Genomic DNA, 26,855 nt, shown 5'->3' on the forward strand with positions numbered 1-26,855 from the left:
AAGTACTTGTAGCATAGCTTTTGATGAAATATTTGGCAGCATAAGGAAAATCAGACAAGTAATTAATTTGTTATGTAATATTACACGTCTGAGACATTTTGGAAAAGGCTCTTATTCTAGCAAATTAAGGTTTGAAGGCCAAAAACGATAGCTTATCGTCCATTTTATATTATTCAGATACACCATTCTGTAATGTCGTTTCCGTACATTTGCCAAACCTTTACAAATTCAAAGGTGTGGATAGAAAGTTCGACTTGGTTCGTGTAGTTTGCAAGTACTTGTAGCCGAGAAAGAGTTGTCGGTTATTTAACAAATCGAAGGGTATTTGCCGCAAGTGCTTGCAACGCGTCCACACGTTTCTGTATTTGTGGAGGTTGGATGTTTGCGTTTGTATTTGTAACTGTTTGTTGAGGCTTGGCAAGCGTACCGTCGCGGCGTTATATTAATATTTCTTTTACGACATTTTAAAAATCGAATTATAATAAAACCATAGATTAGTAAAGATACTTCGCCGCCTAGAAATCGAACGAAGCCACAAACGGCTTATTAGTAAGTTCTTTTTTTGAATTCTCGACAAATAAAAACATTTTTAGATAAAATTTACGAATAAGTAACTAATACTGCGTAATTTAAACAATTATTTCAAATATTTTAGGGACATTTTAGCACGGAGACGTGGCAAGACTTTTTTACGCAACTATTTCTATTCTCAAAACTGGGTACCTTTTCTTGTTAGGAGTGAGTAATCTTTACTAATCTATGAATAAATAATAAATAAAATTCGATGCTAAATAAGAAATTAGACACAATGTGTAATTATCAATAAGTAAGCAATTTATTACAATGATAATTATTAATCTATAATTAATTTTGAAATTTTTGTTTGAAGTTATGTAATTATTTTGTACAGACACACACTATCGTAAAGTTTTGCAAATTTTATCACCGCACAGATAATGTTTATTTTTGTTTTAATTATCTAATACATATTATGTTTAAAATGTATAATAAATTATATTATATTAAATTTATATTTCACACTATACTACACACATTTAAACTTCCAATATTTAAGTAAAACTTATTTGTATAATCGGCAATGTATATTTTCTTAAAATATAATATCCAACCACACTTGAAAGCCAAAACTAACTAAGTATTAATCGAATTTTCCACGAAAAAAAAAATTAAATAAATTAAAACTTAATGAGAATAGTAACTGTATATTTTTTAAATGCTAAAGGATACAGTCAACTTGTTGAAAACTATTACAGTAAGTAGTATTTTTTTCATAATATAAGAGTAGCAGACGAGCATGCAGTATACCTCATACTAGGTGGCTACTGCCATCCATGGACATCTGTAATCAACCCCAGATAAGATAAGTTTCCTACCTGAGATCAGCCACAGATGCGCCGCTATCCCTGAGGACTTGCAACGGAAACTATTTAATATTTCGTATTTTTATTAAAAATATATAGTGCCGATTATATGTAATTATTACACGTGCTTAATATGTTATTTTTGTGACTGTTTTGTAAAATTAAACTATTTTTTTGCCTTCCTAATGTTAACTTTGGTTCCTTCGCTCAAACACTTATTTCATATCATAGAAAATAGGAAAAAATCTGTCAGATGATTATTGAAAAGTATAATGTGAGAAAACATCTCCGTAGAAATGATAATGATAACTTTGACATACCGTTATCTATTGAAAAGCGCCCCACACTTTTTCCACAATTATACTATTTACTGTTCCTTAATTGATTCCTAGATTGAAGATTATTTTTTACTTTTTTGTTGATTTTATCATAAAAGCGTGTTTTTAGTTTTTTAAACTATGTTTATGTTATTAATTTTTAGTATTTGTTAATACGGTTTCCCGCTTTCGGTATTCTATTTCATTCTTTCATACATGCAGGGTAAGATAAGGATGTATGTTGAGTTCTTTCTACTGAAAAACGGAGTTACTCACTGACAAACATACAAGTGAAGCTAATATAAAGCGTTTAATAGTACATCAAGTAAAAACACATTTTGTTGATTCTTTCGCTTCAGGGGAATAAAATAGACAAAAAGAAGGCGGATTTAAAACAAAAGTTCTTCGTTATCATATTCTACGGAGATTAACATTTAAATTACATTTCTGACAGATTTTTAAATAACATTAATAATAATTAGCTTAATAATGTAATGTGTAATATACCATGTTCCTTGCAGTGCGATGCATAAAAGGACAGAAAATGTATGTAATCGTTTAAAATCTACATTAATAACAGTATTTATTATTTAAAAGATACAAAATCGTCAGTTCCTACATTAATTTGTTACAAATTTATTTTAAATTTTAAGATATTTTGTGTATTTTATTTCGTAAAGCGAAATTTATGTCTAAATTTATTTCCTATGCCTACATTGTGATATTTGAAATGTATTTATTGTTACAATCCCGTAATTTTAAGTCTGTTAATCTCATTTATCAGTATTTTGGCAGTATCTATATTTTCCAGTTTGATCTCTTTGATTGTTTTGAAAATATTGTTCAGTTAACTTAAGCTGACATATTCGCAATACTTGTATTATTTGAAAAGTTTATGTTGATTAATAGTTGAAAATGAATCATTTACTTAGAATTTTGCAGTAGCAGATGAGCAAGCAGTCCACCTGATGGTAAATGGCTACTGCCGCTCATGGACACCTATACCAATCTAACATAAGATTAGATTCCTATCTGAGTTTGGCCGCAGTTTCTTCGCTACTCCTGAGGGCTAAATTTTAACTCCTCAGATAAGTAAGTCTCCTTTACCATACCCATCAAGGCGTATCCCTAGACTGGAGTCGAATGACAAATGGTTCTACCATTTATCTGGTAAGGAAGACATACTTATCCGAGGCGTTCCAGCTTAGTCCTCAGTAGAGGTGCGCAAAATATATCACTAAAATGAAAAGAGAGAGATATCTTTTGAACTCAGTGATATATATCACTCTTTTAGCTCAGTAACTCACTTTAGCTCAGTAGCTCTGTAAGGATATAAGCGACATTTTATATCAGTATTTCAGAGAATCAGATCAAAATGTTTTGACAACATGTTTGATTCCTATAATTAATACAAAACTGGCAAGATTTTGAATGAATTTCACAGCCAACACTATTTGTATATCCCTGTTTTCATAATCTTAGCAAAAAAGCTTTTAGCGAAAAAACATTTTAATTTAGTGTTTAATACGTGATGCATTGGACTCAAATCAGACTCTCTCAGTCAGTCGCTCATTTGACTCATCACTCACTCGCTAGCGAGTATAACACTGTTGAATTGAAGAAGATCTTATATCCGGAATCGTATGGACCTATGAACTCAACCATGTGACGCGGATATAAAGATATAATTCAAAATCACTCATCAACTCCGACGGAGTTGATGAGTGATTAGCTATTTGGTGAAGATATATATCTTTTATATCACTCACTCGCGAGCTACTCAATTCTAGTCCTCAGGGGTATCGGCGCATCTATGGCCGACCTCAGGTAAGAATCTAATCTAATCTAGCGTTAATTACAGACGTCCATGGGCAGCAGTAGTCACGTATTGTATGGACTGCATGCTCTTCTACTTCTTCAATATCATAAAAAATATGTGGCAGCTTCAGATAACTTACCATTCGAAAAATACGAGTTGTTTTGTATTTAATCAGTATTTTAAATTTTAATATTCATGAAACTACATTTATATTCCAATGATGTGTAACATTCCACTTATTTAAATGAACTAACTATATTTTAAGATGCTTACTTTTTAATATAATTTGCACAATTTTTTATTTATCATGTAAATAATGGTAATAATAATTTATTATTTGTATTTACAAACGAAGTTATGTATGTGTGTAAAGTTTATATCGAAGCCCAGCTGTGGGCAAGCCTGGGAAGGCTGTTAGGTTATAAAGTAATATAGAAAATATGTATGTTTCTTACTTGAGTACAGATACTCTTGTGAAATCTCATTGTGCTCTTGTCAGGATATTACTAGGTACTATTTACAGGACTTGGGTACTCTTGGGGGCTTAGGTACTCTTGGGGGACTTATGTACTCTAGGGAAGAGATAAGATCTTAGCAAAATATGATACTCTCTGCAGGACTCAAGGTACTATTAACTTGACTTTATGTACTCTTAGTAAGACAAGGTACTCTGGGTAGTACTCATATACTTTGAGCCGGACTTAGCTACTTTTAGCAGGACTTCAGGTACTTATGTCAGGACCTCTTAATGTATAGTTTCCACTGGATTCCGTTCTTATATGTACCTTACTTGATGTTCTAATAAAAATCTTGATGCTTTTTGGTCGTTTTCTTTCAATTTCGAAGGTGTTAGAACCCCTTTTGTTTCGACTCCGGCGGCACCACCGCTACACCTATTTCTGCCTCATAACAGCAGCGTTAAGCTCTGCTTCTGGTTTGCAAGATGTGGTAAAAGAGACATACTTTTCCAGCTTAGTCCTCAGGGGTAGCAGCGCATCTGTGGCCTACCTCAGGTAAGAATTTCTAATCCTATCTGGGGTTGATTACAATGTCCATGAGCGGCAGTAGCCACTTACCATCAGGTGGACTGCACGCTCGTCTGATACTCCTATATTATAAAAAATATCTAAACCCTTTGTGGTTCGACTCCGGCGGCACCACCGCCACCTATTTCTACCTCATAACAGTAGTTACGCGCTGCTGTAGTAAGCGTATTGTAAAAGTATCAACTGTCTTCCTAGTACAGTTAAAAAGTTACATGTATATTAGGGTGGAGCGAAATTCCTTTTTTTTATTTTTGGAAATGTAATAGTGACGAAAAGATGTCTTGATGGTTAAAACCAAAGTGTGTAAAATATTATTCCGATCAGATAAGGGTAAGAGCCTCCGCCAGGTCAATGAACTTTTAAAAATATACATTTTTGGTGTATACTTTGCAGATTACAGCTGAAGGTGTCTATAACTTTTTTAAACATTTATTATATTTTATTCACTTTATTTTATAGAGCATTAACAAATAAAACAACAATAATTTTGAATAGTGTCATTATAAAAATGCAGAGGGAGAGCATTTCTCAATCAAAACTTGCAAAGTAAGTCATATTAATAGTTTACTTACGCCGGTGACTCATGTTTTCATGTCTTCTTTTTTCATTAAAATATGTTTACATTATTATTATAATATCTTCTTCTCTTATTATAAATACGTAACTGATGTATTTTATATTCATTTTTTGTTGAAATAGTTAAAATAAAGATGGAATATTATGCCTGTGTATAAAGATGTTATGAAATTTTATCAATGGAAGAGACGCCGATTAAAGTTGCGACAAGAAATTCTTGCGAATCATCATTTAAGGATATTGGAGGCGTAGTTGTTTCCAGCATATAATAAAGCTGACACGTAGACTCAATTTCTACTGAAAGTCAAACAAAAGTGAAGCAAAAGTTAAAAGCTTGCATGCAAAATACCTGAAACGAAATATCTTGTTAAAATATATTACAATACTTTCCAAAGAACTATTATAGAATTTTCGGACTGCAAGAGAAGTTCCCTTTAATATACCTCCTTACATATGCTAATATTTCGATCCATCTGGTTGTCCAAAAGAGAGAGAGGTACCCGGAAAGGAATAAAAGCTTTTTGTTGGATCAAAGAACGTCGCTGCCAATGATCATTGGAAAAGTAGATATCTCTACAACAAAAGTTTACAAAACACCTTAGAAACCAACTTGCCAACTTGGCACAGATATACTGTGTTCTTTAAAATATTGTTTTGTATAATATAATAGCAGATATTTCTGTTATAGACCGTCATATGTTGCGTGGTGACAGGATAAATACACGAAAGAGTATTGAGAAGAAAGCTTTTGTTTCAAATATCGGCATAGCATTTTGACAGAAGGAAAGATTACTTTTTAAAATATTGGATAAAATATGGAAAAAATATAGGCAAACAGTCCTTAAAGAACGGATCTTGCTAGTAAGAGAACCCAGATCTGTTTACACCACTTACGCAGCTCTGATTCTGGTTTAACCAAAGGAATAGAGTGCGCCATCGTCGGCTATTTTGCCCATGCAATAATTCCTCAAGAGAATATTGTAACTATTGACTTTGGGGTAACTATCTATAATACCGATAAATATGGTGGGAGTTACCCAACTATTTCAAGAGCGACTATACATCATTTGCTTTTCCACCATAACGGTTGCACTTCTGGACCGGGGTCCTACGCTGCCATATCACGTCCATACAACATGTTAAGTTGTCGAGAGAGCTGTAAATGATAACAACAGATTCATCTACATTATTGTGCCCGAAATTAATCCATTGACTTAATAAAAATAAAACTAGAGTCTCGATCAAAAATGACCAAATTTGAGGCAAAAACAAATTTTAGGGTATAATTATCAATTTTTTTGTACCTACTTCAAAGCTCTTTGTTTATATAATGATCAGTAAAGTAGAATCATATTCTCTTACTTTTGCACCTTTTTTGCAATTATTAAAAAAATATTTCCAATATTTTTGCAGTCTTTGTAAGTAAATAGCATTTTTTTACTTTTTATCAATTATTGACAGCGAGGCGGAGGCATAAGATGACATCCAAAAAATTAAAAAAAAATCACAGTTTAATCTCTTAGTATGATACATATTTCCCGCACTATTAGAACTCCAACGTAAAAAGAAAAAAAATTCCCATACAACGTCGCTCCACCCTAATGTATATATATAAAATATCGGTTTGTTGTATGGCGACCCCCTTCAATATTCAACTTTATTTTTAAAATTCAAGTGTCGTATCTATCACGGTTCTAGACATAGAGCCCTGTGACAGACAGCGAAGTCTAAGTAATATAAGGGTATATATGTAAATAAGGGTTCCGTTTTTACATTTTGAGTACGGAACTCTAAAAAGCTTGCATGGAAATTTAGTTCTTCCCAGATTTTTAACCGTCGATAGGGGATAATGTTTCCACCAGACTATAAAATCAAAAACAAATTCGATCCAAATCAGTTTATTTTTCAAATTTTACATCCTTGGATTCTTTCGATCGCAAACTTACAAGACTAACATTGATAATTTTTACCACGCTTTTATTAGTTTCACCTGTATGTATGTAACGGAATCTTTGAACTTAATTTTTACTCACTTTGAACGGTCAATTTCATTCAAAAGTTTAATCATTTATCAAGAACCAATGACAATACACTATTTTAATAATTTTGTCCCATTGTCCTTATTAGGATCATCAGGATTAATTATTTTCGAGGCGGTGTTCGAGCGCCTTAGAGAAAGTTCTTGGCAAAGTTACTGCACGATAGATTGCAATTATTACTTTTTAGTTTTTTAACCATAAAAGCGTGGTTCTTAGATTTTTCACATAATAATTAACTACATACACAAAATATATATATTTCGAACAGATATGACAATATAAATGAATTATAACAATAATAATTAATTGTTAAGAACAAGTAATTATAAATATTTAAAACAATATTTGTTAAACGAAATATTTTTACATAAATATTACAATTTTGATACTGTCCAAACAAAAAATATACAATAAGGTATACATAGTCCGCGAGGTCTAAGCTGAGCTTTGCATTTGTGTGAGTGCACTTGGATAGTGTAGGTGTGAAATCAGATTACGTCTTTTAATCGATTTAAACCGATTTCAATACTACAAAGATTATTTAATTAATTTCATTGCATATTGTAAAAACATTTTTTCACTATATTTTTTACCTCTTCAACTATGGATCTAACTAAAAATGATAAAATTTATTTTTGAAAGTTTTTTATCTGAGTCTACTTTTGTGTTTACACACACTAATGCAAAGCTCAGATTAGCACCTCGCGGACTATACTTTAAACAAAAAATAGATAAGTCTTAGTAAAAATTGCGATCACACAAAATTATTTATCAAACTTAAATTTAAACTTAAAACAATGTACAAAAGATATTAAACACATTTTTAATATAAAGTGTACTTTAGATAGCAATTTAGATACTTATGCCGATATCTGTTATTAATAATCGATCTATCCAATGTATGGCCTACAAACGATTGATATTTGAAACTTTCTTCATATTAGACATTTTAATTTTTCATCATCATTTTATCATTATCAATAACAGGAATTAATGAAAATTTTGAAAATAATATTTTTTTACATAAATTAATTATACTATACTTTGTAAATAATGTATAGTTAAAGTATACATTTTAATTAAGTACATAAGTTTTCATTTTTCAATGAAATTAATATGTTTTTCTCATTAAAAAAATAATTTTGTATGCCTTACATAAAGAAAACAGTATTACTTAAAAATAAATAAGAATGATAATATAAATGAATGAATATCTTCGCTAAAGTTCACTCTATATTAAAATTAATGATGTACTAACATATTACAAGTCCATATTACCGAATTTTACGTAATAAAGAGCATAAATTAACATTTTTTGTCAATTTCAAACAAAAACTATAGAAACTTGCAAGAAATCAATCTTCCAAGGATAATACAAATCATATACAAAATGTTTACAAAACACAATCACTTAGGAACCAAACATTTACAATTTTTATTCATTTTACGTACATTTAAGAAATATAAATAAATTCGTGGTATATACACGTGGGAATGAATCGTTTCTCAACCACGAGACAATTTCGTGGCTTTTGTGAGGTTTTCAGTAAAAATGAAAATGTTTTTGAACATAAAAATTCAATAAACATATCCAAAAATGCTTTTTAAAGTAAATAACTGTTGATTATTTGAAAATGTTCGCCAATTTAATATAATGTAAATTAACAGCGCCTGTTTAGCCAGAAATGGCGCAAAATATACAAGAAATAACATGTATAAGTTAATTTTTCAATTTCTGTATAATTTTCGTGTTAAAATTATATTGTTATGGATTTTTTTTGATAAATTTTTAATATAAAATTTAAGTTCATTTTGATCAATTGTCTGATTAATCAAATAGACAATTCTTTAATTAAATGTGGAAACTACATTTAATTCGCTGTATTTTCCAAAACTTTGTAGTTTTATTTTCTACATTTTCTTAACCAGTGTGATAAATTCTGATCAATAAAGTATTTATGGTTGAACGGAGACAATTTAGAATAGATTCATTCAGGAGGTGCGAGTGTTGTGACAAACCCTTCAAAGTGGGTGTGAGAACGACCGCAGTTGCCGCCGTACCCCCCGCGTGACGTGTGTGCGCTTAGTAATATAATCAGTAAAAATATCACATTTCTGTCAACATTTGTATATTGTATATGGGCTATGGAGACCGGCATGACAGAATGCTGTGTTCTCAACCATAATTCATTCCATTAACTGATAAAATACAATTTTTATCGAAATGGAAGCCTAAAACTTTCATGAAACTTTAGTCAAAATTACATGAAACAAAAACACTTTAGTTATATAACACCGATGTTCAATTTTGACAAATCAATAGAATAATTAGTGTTAAAAACACGACATTCTGATATGACGAGCTTAAACTATTGTACATTGTGGAGGACAAGGGGTAAGAGGGGGAGGTTGTTGTATATGTGTGTATAAATATATCTGTAACTATTGCTATGTGTGGGTCACGTCGCGCGGGCAACTTGCAACTCAGGTACGGAAGCTTCAGTCTTATTGGTCCAGTCTCAATGAGAAACAATTGCGTGTAACAATCAGCCCGTTTTTGAAGCAAATTTCTTATTTTTGACGCCTAAATTGTTATTTTTAATATAGTCGAGCAGTTGGCTTGAAAACAGTAAAAATTTGTTTATCAAAAGGGTATAAGTGAACGGAGAATTTAGATATGGACAAACTTTTAGTGTTATCCAAGCCAACTTCAACAAAACTGATTAAATATCTCAACAAAATGCTTTAACAACAAAACGTTATTAAAAAACAGTTGCTATTTCAGTCAACACTTCAATATAACATCTTATATGTCTCAATCAACATAAAATAATATTCCAAAAACAATTTTAAAACCGAACAGGATCTCAAAAAGGTCTCCAAACTCAAATTTGTCGTCAAAACCGGGCTATGTGACACACAAACCTCACGTAGACCTCATGTCGTTCCCAGATCCACTTCGAAGTGTTTCTTGGTGCGCAGAGCGCTAATCCGGACACCGCGCGGGCGGGAGCGCGCGCGGCAACTGTGTAACGGACTTAACCTAACTTACGACTAGGGCTTTGCCACAAAACTTGTGATTTTAAACACTTTTACTAGATATTTGGTGTAAAAACTGTTGAAATACAATTTGAGTGACTTCGAACGAGACTCCTTGGCACACGTTCAATTTATACATTGTATTTCTCAAAGAGCATGATGTTTTTTGCCTTTGAGCCTCAATTAAAAGTTTCTAAACACCAAATGACTGTAATTTGATCTAGATTGAACATTCAATTCGCAAACTCTGCCAAAATGGTTTTATAGCCTTCTGTATAGTTCAAATGAGTTCATTTTGCACATTTCGTAATACATATCTAGATAATACATTGTATTTCTCAGTAAAATATAATGTATAAAATATAAACCACTGCATTATCGATGCAGTTTTATTCACTCGAAAAAATATTAGATTGTTTTATGGTGTGTGAAGAGTTGAAGAATTAAAGTGTATAATTCAGTTTTCACAGTTTTGTGGCAAAGTATTTAAGTTCTCTATCTGTGGCTGTAATATTATTATAAATAGGGATACTAGTATACTGAATATTTCAATTTGCAAACGAGTTATTACCCATTACAGACCCGTATACAATAATGATGGTAGAATAAGTCTTTTACAATGAATTGGAATGTAACCCAAACGCTGTAAACATAGTAACGGCCAAAAAAGACCAGTTAGCAGTCTCAAACATTTCGTATGGGAAACAGGATGTATAGTTGCATTTATAAGACGTAGACACAGAAAACCAGTTTAAAACGAAAATAAATCTTGTGTGAAATCAAAAAGAGGGTTGTGAAAGAATAATGTTGCAGCCACAGTATAGAAAATATGGTATGTACGTTGCATTGAACCAAAAACAGGTTTTAACACTTATAACTATATGTAAAAGAAGTTTCCTGAGTTTTAACGTGTGAACGTACATGTTGATATCCTGTTATTCATCTTTATTATTATTTGGATCTCTTTAAGTACACTGTAGAAACGTAGGGAACTCAAGTTCAAGTTCACGTTTTATTAATATTTAATGCTATTTTATGGTTTCATATAAGAATCTGTTTTATAAACTTTTGGCTTCAATTTGTTATAATTCTGATTCCAAAATTATCAATGTTTAGAATATAAAAAAATACAACTTTATTACACATTAGAAATCTTAAATTTTAAGTTTTTTTTGGATGATTTTATAATATTTTGTTTTTCATGTCATCCTACAGATATAACTTGACTGTTTTTCATGTAAATTATGTTGTATATACATAATTGCAATTTATGTATAAATAGCAGTATCTTATATACTTTTTAGGGTTGTTATAGTTATTGTAATGTATTTTAATATTCATGGATTTCTTAGCAATGTACATAAGTAGATCCAAATAATCAAAATCGATTGGATATGTGAAATATAATATTATATGCAGATTACGAGATAACCATTGACATACTTGTTTTATATTTTAATGGAGCTATTAAAGTATTTATCTCCGACCACATGAATAGTTAAAATTAACACGTTTTCAAGCTAAAGATCATACGGTGCAATCAAATTAGCATTTTAGTGAAAATATTATTTTGAGGTTACTTAGTGTTAAAACATATTTATTTCTTACAGAGATTTTTTTCTAGTGGTTATATTAAATTGTCTTTTTGAATGAGTATACCAATAGATATGACATGCAAACCATTTTTTAGTTTTAGAAGAATATTAAATTAGGATGTTTTAAATTGATTTAACAATGAAATTAAATAGCATCATTTCAAGTCATGATGCAAACATCTATTTATCATTTTTTTATTTTATTTATAATTTTGTTTTCATTAAATGAAGGTTATATTATTTTTAATATATATTTGTATGTTATTAAGTATGACTTGATGAATCTCTGGCATGAATAAAGTATTGGATACTTTTTCAGAGTAAATGTATATAATATTGTGGCTTTATGTCTTAAAAATCTGCTGTTGTTATATACCAGTGGCTTATAAATTTAAGAGATAACTGTCTCGCATAATCTGCATATTAGGATATGTATGTATACCTATAAATATGAGTATATAAAAAATATAGAGCAAACCCTGTACGTTCACACACCGAACTCGTATCACACAAATTCCATCTAAACGGTTTCCAAAAATTTCCGGACCCTTCAGGTCTGTGTGAGTTACGGATTTACGGAAATGTGTTACTGTTGGCAAAAGATCTACGCGACGAAGTCCAGCGGCCTGTTGAAACCACCCTTTCTGTTCATGTACTGTCGGTACTTACGTTTGAGCACCACATGCACCTCGCCCTCCACGTTGTCGTCAACCTTTTTGCCTTTAGTCGAGTCGAAGCCACAAAAACCCATTACCTTCAACATTTCCTGCTCTTCGGGCGTTTTTCCCTCCAAGTCGGCGGGGGTCACGATGGGGCGCTCGCCGAAGGCTTTCTTCGGCTTCGGCACGAAGGAGGTGGTGGGGACCGGGGATGGTGAGCGGCGACGTCGTGGAGACGGTGACCGGCGCACGGGGGATCGTCGGCGGCGCTCCAAGGACCTCGATCGGGACCTTGTGCGCTGTCTTCGCCTCTCTCTGTCCCTGTCCCGGTCCCGTCTCTCCCGCCGGTCGTCGCGCCGCCGCGGCGGACTCGGCGACCGACCCATTTGCCTTTAAAACACCAACGCGAAAATATAAGAAAAAATAACATCACTTCTTAAAATTCACATAACATAAAAAACGCGATAAATATTACAAATTAGTTCGGATGATTACCTTAAACTTAAGTCAACAGTTTTAAAATTTTGTATAAACTAAAGAAAACAGTAACACACAACCTAAACGTACGCCATTTTGAATGCGTATGATTTTTTTTCGGCGGCGCAACGACATTTTCGTTCGGGACGGATACGTTTCGTTTCAGGCATTTGCTATCAATCATGAAATATAAACTTACAATAAAATATTTCAATAATTCGTTTTTAAATCAGTGTTAATATTATTATCATTGATTAATAGCTTAAATAACAACGATACTATATTAATACATTGCATTTTAACCTTTTTATCTTTATTTACATTTAATAACATTTAGACATCAATACAAGAGATGTGTAATGGAACGTTGACAACGTTCCTTTATACAAAGTGATTAGTATGCTATACTTGCAATCTTACGATATTTCGATTATTTTTATTTAAACATAAGAAAATTCTAAATGACTTAATTTAAATATTTATTCAACTTAATTTCCATCTAAAAATGTATTAAGTATTTTTAAATATTACAATTATTTATCGACTCTTGATTAATAAAATTTAGTCGTAACGTTTAAAGGAACGTTAATATAGTGTGGCCTTATAAGAAAATTTCCCACATTCACAGTATATTCGTGGATGTAATATGGTTGTTATTTGTATAATTTCGTTAATTATAATGTGTATGTAATAGGTTTTTATTATATATAATTTATATGAGAGATTTCTTTTATTTTGATGTTACGTCAAACATATCCTGTTTAGACTTAAGGAATCGTTGGTGATATGTAGACAATCACATAAATAGTGATATTTGCCTGATATAAATCCACACTTCATGTGCGTATGTGAAAGGTAGTATAGTACAAAGGTAGTGTACAGGTATATTTTATTTACTTTTTAAGTTATTTAAGAATCTGGGATTTTTTAAGTTTTATTGAAAATGTGCAGAGAACAGTTTTAGCAATATATATTTTAACCATCATATAGGCATACATAATAAAGACGGTTAAAATACAAATATAATAGTTTTTGTTGCTATGATATTATAATTTATACTCTATTTATTTAATATTCCATATTTGCATTAAAAGCCATGCAAAAGCAGATATGTTTTAATATTTATTTTTTGGCAGAGCATTCAATTATGATACCACTTTTCTTAGACAAATGTTTATTACTAACAAAGAAAACTACATTTTATTCTTAACCTTTTAAACAATTTGTTTGAGGTAATTGAAAACAATTAGCTAGCAACACTTTCAGCAACGCCATCTAGTGAGTGCAAAGTGTACTATTTGCAGAGCCAGCGACGCCTCGGTCGGGCGTACAAAGCCGAAACTAACGCCTACATTGATTTACGGTAGCGGTCTGTGCAGACGGCTTTTTTCCGAACGAAGTCGAAATAACGCGTTTACGCGTAATGTCGGTGGTGCTAGTGCGTTAAAACGTACCGGGGAACGTTCTGTGCGTGTTGTTTCGCTATACTATGCGGTTTTTGTGCTTAGTGTAAGCTAATCGTCCCTTGATTCAGTGAAGTTTTGTGTGACTGAAAAATCGACTTATCGCCCCTCGGACTCGACAGCCGGTGAGTATCGATGCTATCTCCTCTATACTACTTCAATAAGATAAGATTTCTTGTAAGAAAGTGCTAATTGAGCGTGCGTCGATAATATAATCGCACGATCTTTTGGGTGTGGTTTCTATGAGCGAGACGAATTGGGTCGTTTTTTTTAGCTCCGGACGACGTTCAGTGACTAAGGCGCCGTATTTCGGGATGCTTGTCTCGTTCAGCGGCAAAATTGACGTTTTCCGATTTTATTGCCGATTTTTACGAACTCCACATATTTTCTTTGTGTCCCAATGTGTTAATACGAAACCTAAAACGTTGTTATGGTGTACAAATACATTTTTCTATACATATTTCTCTTCCAATTGGGCGTGACTCCAATCAATTACACCTTATCTTCAATAGGAGTGATGTCACCTCTCAGGGTGCGGATGGTATAACCCGGCCGGATGTGAAACGTAGTTGCGTTGAACGCTCGGCATTCAGGAAGTGACCTATTGAATTTGTTCGGTTAGTTCGGTAATAGTTATGCCATTTGGAATCTGTGGCCAGATTTGATGATTCCAATTTTGAATTGAGCGGGATTTACGACAATTATTTCGCCATTTTCAATTGACTCTAGTGTAATTTGTAGATGGCGATCCGATATATTTTAACACAACTTTTCAACCTTAACATTTTCTTTATAATTCAACCGAAAAATTGCATAAAAGATATCAAAATATATTTTTATTGTATAATTAATGAGAATGTGGGTATGAATATCATTACAATATTATTACAAGTTTGTAATCATTCAATAGATTTTATCTTAAATTTTATCTACTTTCCTTCCAATCCAATTATCCCTTTGTTTGCAATACTTTTCTTACATCAGTATCAAATAAAATTTAATTAATATTTTTTCTAGAAGCAGCACTGGCAATTTAAATTCAATTTTGTATCTAAAATTTTTTGTGTTCAAAGTTTTGACAAAAAAAAATTAAAACACAGGTAACTGCATCCAGGCCTCAATTAAGGGCATGAGGTTCGAATCCCAGACCGCATACACCTCTGTTTTATAAAAAAAAATGTCAAGCCGTTTCTCCTGTACGAAGTGCCAACGAATAAGACCTACATTACCCTCCTCATTTGTCTAAAAATATGTATCAATGTACATAATGTTATATAGGAGATCAAACAAATGACATCACCTTATCCATATCCTGTTATCGCCACTGTTATATATATAGTAAATAAGCATATTTTTACACATGAGTGTTTCAATGATTATATTTGTTATGTTACATAACTTAATGCTGTCGAGAATTATTGGACCATACATACTGGTTTATTAATAAAATTATTGCCGTTTTAATGAAGTTAAATTTTTTACACGGTTTATATTAGCTTCACTTGTATGTTTGTCAGTGAGTAACTCCATTTTTCAGTAGAAAGAGATCAACATACATCCTTATCTTACCCTGCATGTATGAAAGAATGAAATAGATTGCTTTTCTACTTTTTAGTTGATTTTATCATAAAAGCGTGTTTTTTACTTTTTTGAACTATATTTATATTATAAATAAAGGTGGTAAGTACTAGGAAAAGAGTGCACATCCACCTGATGGTAATTGGCTACTGCTGTCCATTGACATCTGTAATGAACCCAAGCTGTGATATCTAATTGATGCATGGGTGCATTACAACCTCAGAGGACTCAGTTGACTACATCATCCATAGCTTTTATAGATCCACTGCTAGACAAAGGCCTCCTCTAGTTGACATGACTCTAACTGGTCCTGTGCCCTCTGAATGCAGGGATTGCACACAATCTTCAGGTTGTCTAACCACAAAGGGTTCAACCCCTTTAACGATATGGATAACATACGCAACCCCATATATTTTGTCGTAATTGGCCAGTATGGTGGACTATGGCCTAAACCTTCCACTCTAAGAGGAGATCCATGCCCAGTAGTGAGACAGCAATGGGTTGACGACATCAATATATTCCTTCATCTCTTACTACAATAACTAGGTTATAAGTTAACGTACATTAGTATAATTAAAATAGTAATACATAATAACTGGATTGTCTGTCCGTCTAATACCTTGTCTCTACAGTCCTATAGTTGATTCATCAGTATATAAATTGTATATACATAATATATATAAAACTATATAATTAGTATTCAATACAAATGTCTATGTGTTGTCTAGTATTAAAACTAGCTTAGCTAACTAATATACGTTGTTTATTGCATCTAATGACATAATAGTATACTGTTTAGTATTTTTATTTTATAATATTGCAGTAGTAACGAGGCGTCTTACTGTGTTGAAGACTTTATTATAACTCACTTAATACTACTCTAACACTAACTTAAGGTACTTTTGAAGGTGGTAGAACCCTTTGTGATTCGACTCCGGCGGTACCACCGCCACACCTATTTCTACCTAATAACAGCAGTGTTAGGCCCAGCTGTGTTCCGGTTTGAAGGGTGTGGTAAGGGAGATAGACTTTTCCGAGGCGTTCCAGCTTAGTCCTCAGGGGTAGCGGCGCATCTGTGGCCGACCTCAGGTAGGAATATCTAATCCTATCTGGGGTTGATTACAGATGTCCATGGGCGGCAGTAGTCACTTACCATCAGGTGGACTGCATGCTCGTCTGCTACTCTCATATTATAAAAAAAAAAAAAAAAACTTATATAATATACGGCTCAGCTCTACACCACACCTCCTGGGGTATTTGAAAAAAAAATACACTACCTGTCAATCCCTTACGAACCTGCTTTAACACTACATGAGCATGCAGTCCACCAGATAGTATGCGGTCACTGCTACCCATAGCACCCATCACACATGCCATCATCTGTTTATAGTTCTATATAGGCTTCTAGCTAAAGCTGATCACAAGATGTTCCCACTCTGTAAGAAGATGTCACACATTGAAGTGGTAAGTGATATTAAAAATAAAATAAAATTAAATTAAAACACTTTCTACACTCACAGCCCCACACTAGGATTCCCTGTGTCGTGGGTGCCATGGACACACATAGACAAATACACAAACACCCAGGCCCAGAAACAGAAATCTAAACTCATCATTTAGATTTCTGTCTGGCCGGGGATCGAACCCGGGACCCTTTGCGCGTCAGACCGGTATGGTGGACGCTCCGCCACGCGGGTCGTCAATACGTATACAATGCCGCATTACATATATAACTCCAATTTAGTCCTCTCGAGTAGGAACTCTAATCCTATTTAGGGGCTGTATCGAATTAAGGTTATTGGATGCTTGGAGCAGAAAGTTGAATGCAGTCCCCCAGTTGAAATATTTCTTCTATATGAACATTTCCCTTAATCTTCCTTTAATTTGCTAGAGTACACAGTTAGAAACTCTTTACCCCGTCAACCCAATTTGTATATTATAATATAGGTATAGAAAAATACATAGATATATCGATATCCTGTCGTCCATAGATCAACAAGGTCATGTATTATCATATATTATGTAACTGTAATAGTTGTGCAATAAATATTACTAAACACATATTATCATTAGCTTTACCCGCGGCTTCTTCTAAATCTTTATTGCTCATGCATATAGTAGCAACCATTTACCTATTTCTGCCTCACAACAGCAGTGTTAAGCGCTGCTGTGTTCTGGTTTAAAGGGTGTGGTAAGGGAGACATACTTATCTGAGGCGTTCCAGCTTAGTCCTTAGGGGTGGAGGCGCATCTGTTGACCTCTGGTAGGAATATCTAATCCTATCTGGGGTTGATTACGGATGTCCATGGGCGGTAGTAACCACTTACCATCAGGTGGTCTGTATGCTCGTCTGCTACTCCTATATAATAAAAAAAGCAACTTTTTTGAGGATTAAGGGTATGGTCCAATTATGAATCCCTGACAACATGTGTAAGTACACAATTTCATGACAATCGGTTATATAAATAACATAAAAATGTAGCGAACAAACAAAACTCACATTAGAATTTATAATATTAGTTAGGATGAACAGACAAGATCACGTATAACATTCACATTTACAATACTCGTATTACTAATATCGTCTCTGACACACATAAGTGTAATATGCAATGCCTTCCACTGCAGAAGGTAATTTTTTTGTGAGTTTATGTATGTCACATTCTTTACCACACCCTGCAGCCCAAACGGATTTTAACATATGAGGTGTCGTTGGATTCGTCTAATTTGTGGGAGTGACTTAGACTATGTTTTTTAGCAGTTGGATTTCCGATTTTGTAATAATTCTCTTTATAATGATAACTTTACTAAAGCAAAAACATGAATATACATTATTTTTTCGTTTGATTAGATTTAAAATTTTCATTGTATCGAAGTTAAATTTGACGGTGGCCGTGCCCGATTAGTTCCGTTATGATTCAATGTATCTATATATAATATGTTTTGTTGGTCTGTTTGTACGAATATCTGATTTTCATGAAAGTTTTAAGTTTTTGAAGGTGGTAGAACCCTTTGTGGTTCGACTCCGGCGGCACCACCGCCACACCTATTTCTGCTCATAACAGCAGTAACACTGCTGCTGGCGCTGCTGTGTTCTGGATTGAAGGGTGTGGTAAGGGAGACATACTTTTACGAGGCGTTCCAGCTTAGTCCTCCGGAGTAGCCGCGCATCTTGGCCGACCTCAGGTTGGAATATCTAATCCAATCTGGGGTTGATCACAGATGTCCACGGACGACAGTAACCACTTACTATCAGGTAGATTGCATGCTTTTTCAACACTTTTATGAAATAAAAGAAAAACACGCAAAGACGCGGCTTTAAACTAGTTGTCAAATAATTTTATAAAATGATAGCACTCGACACTTTTTACCATTGTGCCACCATTCAATCATTATTCTAAGTTGGTCTACATTTTTTCGACGAAGCCGTATACTTTTTGTGTCGGGGGCAACGCCACACCGAGACGTTTGACGGAAGCGTGTGACGTCATTATGTGTAACATGTTTCCAAAAAGTTTGTGGTTCATAATTGTTGCATTTCCGTTTCTCCCTTCTCTCTTTCGTTATCTTCTTCTATTTATATAAAAATGAATGTTTGTCTGTATGTCCTTTATGGAATCGTGAACTATGTACCAACAATAATCATGTGATGATCTTTAGCAAAGTCATTTGGTTTTTGAGTACGACTAAGTTTCGACAGATGGCGCCACTGTCATTCCAATGAAGGTACAAATTTTCAGTTATATGTATGTCATGTTATTTTTTTAACGCGGGCGAAGTCGCAAGCTCTACTAGTCTATTCTATAATATGTGACACGAACCATTTATTAGGAAAACCGAAAAGTACTCAAAATTTTGTTTTGCTGGCAAAAACGATTGTTTATTACGAAAATCTTTAATGCTAATCATGAAAAATAATTTCCATCATTTTCTAACACTGACAAAAAGTCAGGCGGTGGTACCTTGGGAGTCGAACAAAGGGTTCCCTTATTAGAATTATAGTCTTAATTAAGAGGTTATGATATTGCTTTTTAATTTATTATCAACATCAGTTATCGCTTATCTTATATCGATAGGCGCTATCACTTCGGATAATGTGCAAACACTTTTGCAATAAAACAATTTATACAATTAAAATAAATTAAAGGTGGTAGAACCCTTTGTGGTTCAACTCCGGCGGCACCACCGCCACACCTATTTCTACCTAATAACAGCAGTGTTAAGCGCTGCTGTGTTCCGGTTTGAAGGGTGTGGTAAGGGAGACAGACTTTTCCGAGGCGTTCCAGCTTAGTCCTCAGGGGTAGCGGCGCATCTGTGGCCGACCTCAGGTAGGAATATCTAATCCTATCTGGGGTTGATTATAGATGTCCATAGGCGGCAGTAGCCACTCACCATTAGGTGGACTGCATGCTCGTCTGCTACTCTAATATTATAAAAAAAAAAAAAAAATTGAAAAACGGTTCGTAATGTCGAAATAACAGCATTTTATTAAATGCTTATATGCACACAGGATACAACACGATACAAATTACAGACGTTACTTATGATGAAAAAACAGCTAGTTTTTTTTGTCGCTTTGTTACGACTAACGTCCAAAACGGCTCGGCCGATTTTGAAGGGACTTCCACTGACAGATAGAGCATGCTATAAGGAATAACTTAGGCTAGTATTTTAGAAAAAGACTTAGGGTTCCGTAATAACATGAGAACTCTGTGAAATGTCCGGAATATTTATTTATACACTCATAAATGCGGGTAAAACCGCCGGGTACAGCTTGTATTCAATTAAATTATATGTAAAATGTACATAATATATTTTATCAACTACAACAATAAAATACATTAACATATTATTAATAGTACATTAATACAATTGATAAAAATAATCGCTTGCGCATAATTAATGAGGTAATAATGTATGTATGGTTAATGTAATACCAAATTGTTTGTATAGTCCACGTATAACTGCTAGTCCGCTCTGAATATAGAAATGAATCGCGTCGCCATAGTAAATTGTATGACTACAGACTTCAGAGCGGACTAGCAGTTTGGCAAGGACTATAATACAGTGAAGTCTACCAATACGCACTTGGCCAGCGCGGCGGACTATGGCCTAATCCTCATTCTGAGAGGAGACCTGTGCCCAGCAGTGGGATAGTAATGGGTTGATGATGATGGTAATACAGCTGTACCTATTTCTACCGTGATGCAGTTTTGTGTTACGGTGGAAGGGCGTGGATGCCAGCTGACTTACATATGAGGCATCTTAGCCCTTAAGACTGGCAATGCGTTAATGATCAGCTACAGGTAGAACTACTGGTCTATTTAGAGCTGCGATCTTCTTACGTCCGTTATTAATAGTTAATCTATCCAATGTTTTCTCGACCAAAGATTGAACAATTTCTTCCTATTAGTAATCGTCAAATTTCGATCTTTGGTAGTCAAACTTTTGGATAGATCGATTATTGATAACGGGCGTTATCCTACAAGAGCGGCAATGTATCTATGATCAGTTTCAAGTAGAAACTGTTCTAAATAGAGTTACTTTCAGATGTTCATACGTAGCAGTGATTGTTTACCAAGTCACAGATGTCACCATCAGATGGACTGCAAGGTCGTATGTTATTTCAGTTATCTAAAAATAATCCATCCGTGATGCATCAATCAAGGATATCACATGTGTAGATGGAGCGTGTTATAAACATACAGCTCCTGAGGTACCTCGAGGATCACCAACTGATCAGCGATCATCAATATGGTTTTCGCAAGGGCCGTTCAGCTGGTGACCTTCTGGTGTATCTCACACACCGATGGTTCGGTTTGGTTCTCCACGGTTCGGTTTGCACGGACGTTCTTGCCGCGGACGTGTAAGATGTGGAATGAACTTCCTCCGGAGGTATTCCGGGAGCGCTATGACATGGGGCACTTCAAAAAATGTGCAAAAAGAGCTCTCATACAAAGCCTTCGATGCATTGGCGACTCCTCTGGTGTTGCAAATGTCCATAGGCGGCGTTGACTACTTTCCATCAGGTAGCACGTCTGCCTAATCGTTAGGTTAAACTATAAAAAAAAATATCTTAATTTGCAAATCAGCCAACTCCACTTTTTGTCAAAATGTTTTTATTATTTATTTTGATTTCGTTCAACGCCATTTAGTATCAAAATAATAAAAAAAAAACATTGGATGGATTAAGGTATCGATATGTAGATATCCTTTGCGGAGGACCAAAGTTCGATGTCCGATGACTTCAGATTTCTAGGTATAAGTATCAGAGTCAACGTCCACGATACACCCATGATCGAACAACGCTATGTGTCCACGCCCTGCTCGCGCACCTCTTTAGTTTTTTCCACCGAATCTCTTGGGAACCCATTGTGTTCGCGCGGTGGGTGTTGACGGCTTTTTGTGGGGTTTTTTACTAAGACACGGGTCGCGAGATTTTGTGTTTGAATATTAACCGGTTTGCGTTTTGGTGTTGAGTAGAACCCTTTCTGGTTCGACTCCGGCGGCACCACCGCCACACCTATTTCTACCTAATAACAGCAGTGTTAGGCGCTGCTGTGTTCCGGTTTGAAGGGTGTGGTAAGGGAGACAGACTTTTCCGAGGCGTTCCAGCTTAGTCCTCAGGGGTAGCGGCGCATCTGTGGCCGACCTCAGGTAGGAATATCTAATCCTACCTGAGGTTGATTACAGATGTCCATGGGCGGCAGTAGCCACTCACCACCAGGTGACTGCATGCTCGTCTGTTACTCCTATATTATAAAAAAAGTGGGGCGATCACACCGAGATGAGCCACGAAGAGTTCTTCCTTTAAGTAACATTGTTGACTGTAAACATGAGTAGATCTATACGTAGATATGTAGGTATATCCGTTTCAATCTGGGCACGCATTACGTTCCGGTTCAAGACGCAAGCGGCGTGTAGCGGTACGCGGGCCAGTGGGTCTCCGTGGTATGCGCGCAGATTGTGTTTGTTTTTTTATTATATAGGAGTAGCAGACGAGCATGCAGTCCACCTGATGGAGATGCTACTGTCGTATGGACATCTGCAATCAACCTCAGATAGGATTAGATATACCTGCCTGAGGTCGGCCACAGATACGCCGCTACCCCTGAATACTAAGCTGGAACGCCTTGGAAAAGTATGTCTCCCTTACCACACCCTTCAAACCGGAACACAGCAGCGCTTAACGGGTTTAATCATTTTGGTTTATTGTTTTTTACTCTAGACGATTTTAAATCTAATTTCTAACTCCATTGCTAGTACCAACATTTCGACTTCAGCTTAGCTACTCAGATAGACATTAGGCAATCGTAATCGCATCTATATATAGGTAGTTGATATTTATAGAAACATTTAGCAACTGGACCTAGGTAGCGCGAGACCTAGATACAAGTTTGCTAAACAGGCTCAGACAGCCGCATATGGTCAAACGTTGGTAAGGACTGGGTAGATTATTTTACTGTTTAGTATTTACTTATATTTCGTTTCTTTAAAACTGTGCTTAATTTAGTATTTAGTAATAGGGACGTAACATATGAGTGACAGTAAGATAACAAGCGCGACAGTCCGTCCGTCGCACTTTTCCCAGGCGTTCCAGCTTAGTCCTCAGGGGTAGTGCATCTGTGACGGACCTCAGGTAGGAATGTTTAGTACTATCTGGAGTATCTGGGGTTGATAACTGATGTCTATGGGCAGTAGCCACTTACCATCAGGTGGACTCCATGCTCGTCTGTTACTCCTATATTATAAAAAAAGTACACTCGCAATACATTACCCTCCGCGTTCGGTACTTGAAGCACTTCAAGTACCTACAAATGCTACAAATAATTCGCCAAGTACGAGTCGAACTCGCACATGGAGGCTTCCGTACCACTATTCATTATTTTTTACTTATTTTTATTCATTTTATTATTTTCAACAATACTTAATTATATGATACAACAATAGATGGCGTTGGGATGATGATGAATTATACGTAAACAACGTATAATAAAATTAAAATAACTGTATTAAAATATGTTTCATGGTTCTTATTTATATTTATTACAATACCAGTTATAGTAGTAAACGGATTGTAAAAATTTCAACCGTCTTCTTAGTACGGTTTAAGAGTTAGATCGAAAAATGCCGAAAAATACCGGTTTGTTGTATGGAGACCCCCTTTTAATATTCAACCTTATTTTATTTTTAGTATTTGTTGTTATAGCGGCCACTGTTATGCATCCTCTGTCATTGACAAAGTTCATGTGTCTATCTATTACGGTTCCGGAGATATAGCCCTGTGACAGACGGACAAACAGCGAAGTCTTAGTAATAGGGTTCCGTTTTTACTCTTTGTGTACGGAACCCTAAAAACATATGTGTACTTTGCATTCGATTACAATTTTAATGAACAAGCGACAAATAGAGGAAAATAAATATTAAAAATAAATTAAGTATGTGTTACATCTGCGCGCGCAACTTTGTCCCACGCTAAAAATACACTATGATCTGTTTTCATAATGCGTCAATAAAAATTAGTATAACTTCAATAAAATTGTGCTATAATGACGGACGATTTTTTTTAGACCGATTATGAATAATGTCGTTTCGTGTGATAGTGGTAAAATACTTTGTGGTTCGACTCCGGCGGCACCACCGCCACTCCTATATCTGCCTAATATTAACAGCTTAAGTTAAGAGATGCTGTGTTCTGGTTTGAAGGGTGTGATATGAGAGACTTATCCGAGGCATTCCAATTTAGTCTTCAAGGGTAGCAAATCATCTCATATCTCTCTCATATTACAGATGTCCATGGACGACAGTGGCATTTTACTATCAGGTTGACTACATGATCGTCAGTCACTTCTATATTATAACTGATTTTTTCAAAAAATAACTAAATTTGTCTTGCTTTGTTCTGTAGTCATATGTTTTCTACACTCACAGCCTCACACTAGAAATCTCTGTATCGTGGATGCTATGGAAACACAAAGACGACACAAACACCCAGACCCAGAAACAGAAACCTACATTCATCATTTAGAAATCTGTCTTACCGGGGATCGAACCCGGGACTCTGCGCGTCAGACCGATATGGCGATCACTCCGCCACGTGGGTCATCAAACTACAAAAATCTCAAAAAAATATTATTTACAAGTTTTTCTATACTTTTTCCATTACTCATTCTCATTATTTTTGGTCTGAAGTGACCAATAAAGTATCTATATTATCATAGATGCATTCAGTTACATGACAGGTCGCGGAATACATAAAAACCAGATGTGATTGCGTCAGTGGCATGTGACCATTTCTTTATCAATGCGCGCACTGATAAGGATAGATTGGTGTTTGTTTTGCGTTTTTAATATTGTAATCTGGGTTGATAACCTGAGTTGGAAATAAATTATGGATTGTTTTATTTTCTTATTTTATAGACCATTTTTTTTAAAGTGGGTGACTCTTTTATTTGAAGATGTCTATTTTATACGTACCTTCAACGTCGAGAAAACTGTATGGATCCTGCCCGAGGTGGTAGAAGAGTTAAGTCTGACTTTTACCGACTAAAACTCTGCGGTGTTTCTCTGGTCGCTCGGTGCCGGGTCACGAGAAGCGTTATCATTACATTCGCGGTCCAGCAAACCAATCTTTGTCTTATAATACAGACGTAGAAGCGTGCATGCCGTCTACCTGATAGGAAGTGGCTAATGCCGGTCATGGAAGTATAATCAACTCCAGGTAAATTCAGAGCTTACTTGAGGGCTAAGTTATAAGCATAGATTAGTAAAGATTACTCACTCCTAACAAGAAAATGTACCCAGTTTTGAGAATTGAAATAGTTGCGTAAAAAAGTTTTGCCACGTCTCCGTGCTAAAATGTCCGTGTTGAAATATTTGAAATAATTATTTATTTAGTATGTAAATTGTACATAGAAATTGTAAATTACGCAGTATTAGTTATTTATTCGTAAATTTTCTCTAAAAATGTTTTTATTTGTCATGAATTCAAAAAAAGAACTTACTAATAAGCCATTTGTGGCTTCATTCAATTTCAAGGCGGCGAAGTATCTTTACTAATCTATGGTTATAAGTTATAACACCTGGGATAAGTATGTCTACCTTACCACACCCTTAAAACTGAAAAAGCAGCGCTTGACACTGCTGTTATTTCTTCGGAGTCGAGCAACAAAAAGTTCTACCGCCGTTAACCTTTGCTAAGCAGTGATAGCCTAGTGGTTAAGAAACTCGGCCTCTCGATCGAGGGGTCCGAGGTTCAAATCCTAGGCACGCACCTCTGATTTTTCAAAAGTTATGTGCTTATTAGAAATTAAATATCACTTGCTAAACGGTCAAGGAAAACATCGTGAGGAAACCTGCATACCTGAGAGATATACCTTATAAAAAAAATCTCAAAGGTATGTGAAGTCTACCAATACGCACTTGTCCAGCGCGGTGGACTATGGCCTAATCCTTCTCATTATGAGAGGAGACCCGTGCCCAGCAATGGCACAGTAATGGGTTGATGATGGTAACCTTTACTTTGCTCTTATACAGTCTACCCCCCAATGACACCATCTATGATTCCTCATAGGAAATCCCTCTTGACATTAACTTCAATTCTTAGTAGTTAATAAACTATTACATAAAAAATAGATATACCATTCTCAATCGTATCTAATCACATCAGAGCGTATCTGACAACTTTGCATTCGTTCACCGTTAGAGAAACTATGAACGGGTGTCGTAACGTGGCAGCCGTCCAGATGTCAACACATTATGTATATTTGTATATAAATTATGTATATTTATATACGCGATATCGTTTCGAAGGTGGTAGAACCCTCTGTGGTTCGACTCCGACGGCATTACCACGCCTATTTCTG

At 34.8% G+C, this 26,855-nt stretch overlaps 1 protein-coding gene across 1 annotated transcript; it reads right to left on the reverse strand.

The window, feature by feature from the left end:
• Positions 1-11,974: 11,974 nt before the first annotated feature.
• Positions 11,975-13,085, reverse strand: LOC140751359 (U4/U6.U5 small nuclear ribonucleoprotein 27 kDa protein). Its single transcript, XM_073085264.1, has 2 exons — positions 12,968-13,085; positions 11,975-12,862 (listed from the first exon to the last, which is right to left on the reverse strand). Exon 2 carries the CDS (start codon positions 12,856-12,858, stop codon positions 12,418-12,420), a length of 441 nt encoding a protein of 146 aa, XP_072941365.1. The 5' UTR covers positions 12,859-12,862; positions 12,968-13,085; the 3' UTR covers positions 11,975-12,417.
• Between the last annotated feature and the right edge of the window lie 13,770 nt (positions 13,086-26,855).

Source organism: Epargyreus clarus, unplaced genomic scaffold, assembly GCF_041222505.1.
Source record: "Epargyreus clarus isolate Ecla_fem2 unplaced genomic scaffold, WU_Ecla_fem_2.2 ptg000022l, whole genome shotgun sequence".
Taxonomy (NCBI): domain Eukaryota; kingdom Metazoa; phylum Arthropoda; class Insecta; order Lepidoptera; family Hesperiidae; genus Epargyreus; species Epargyreus clarus.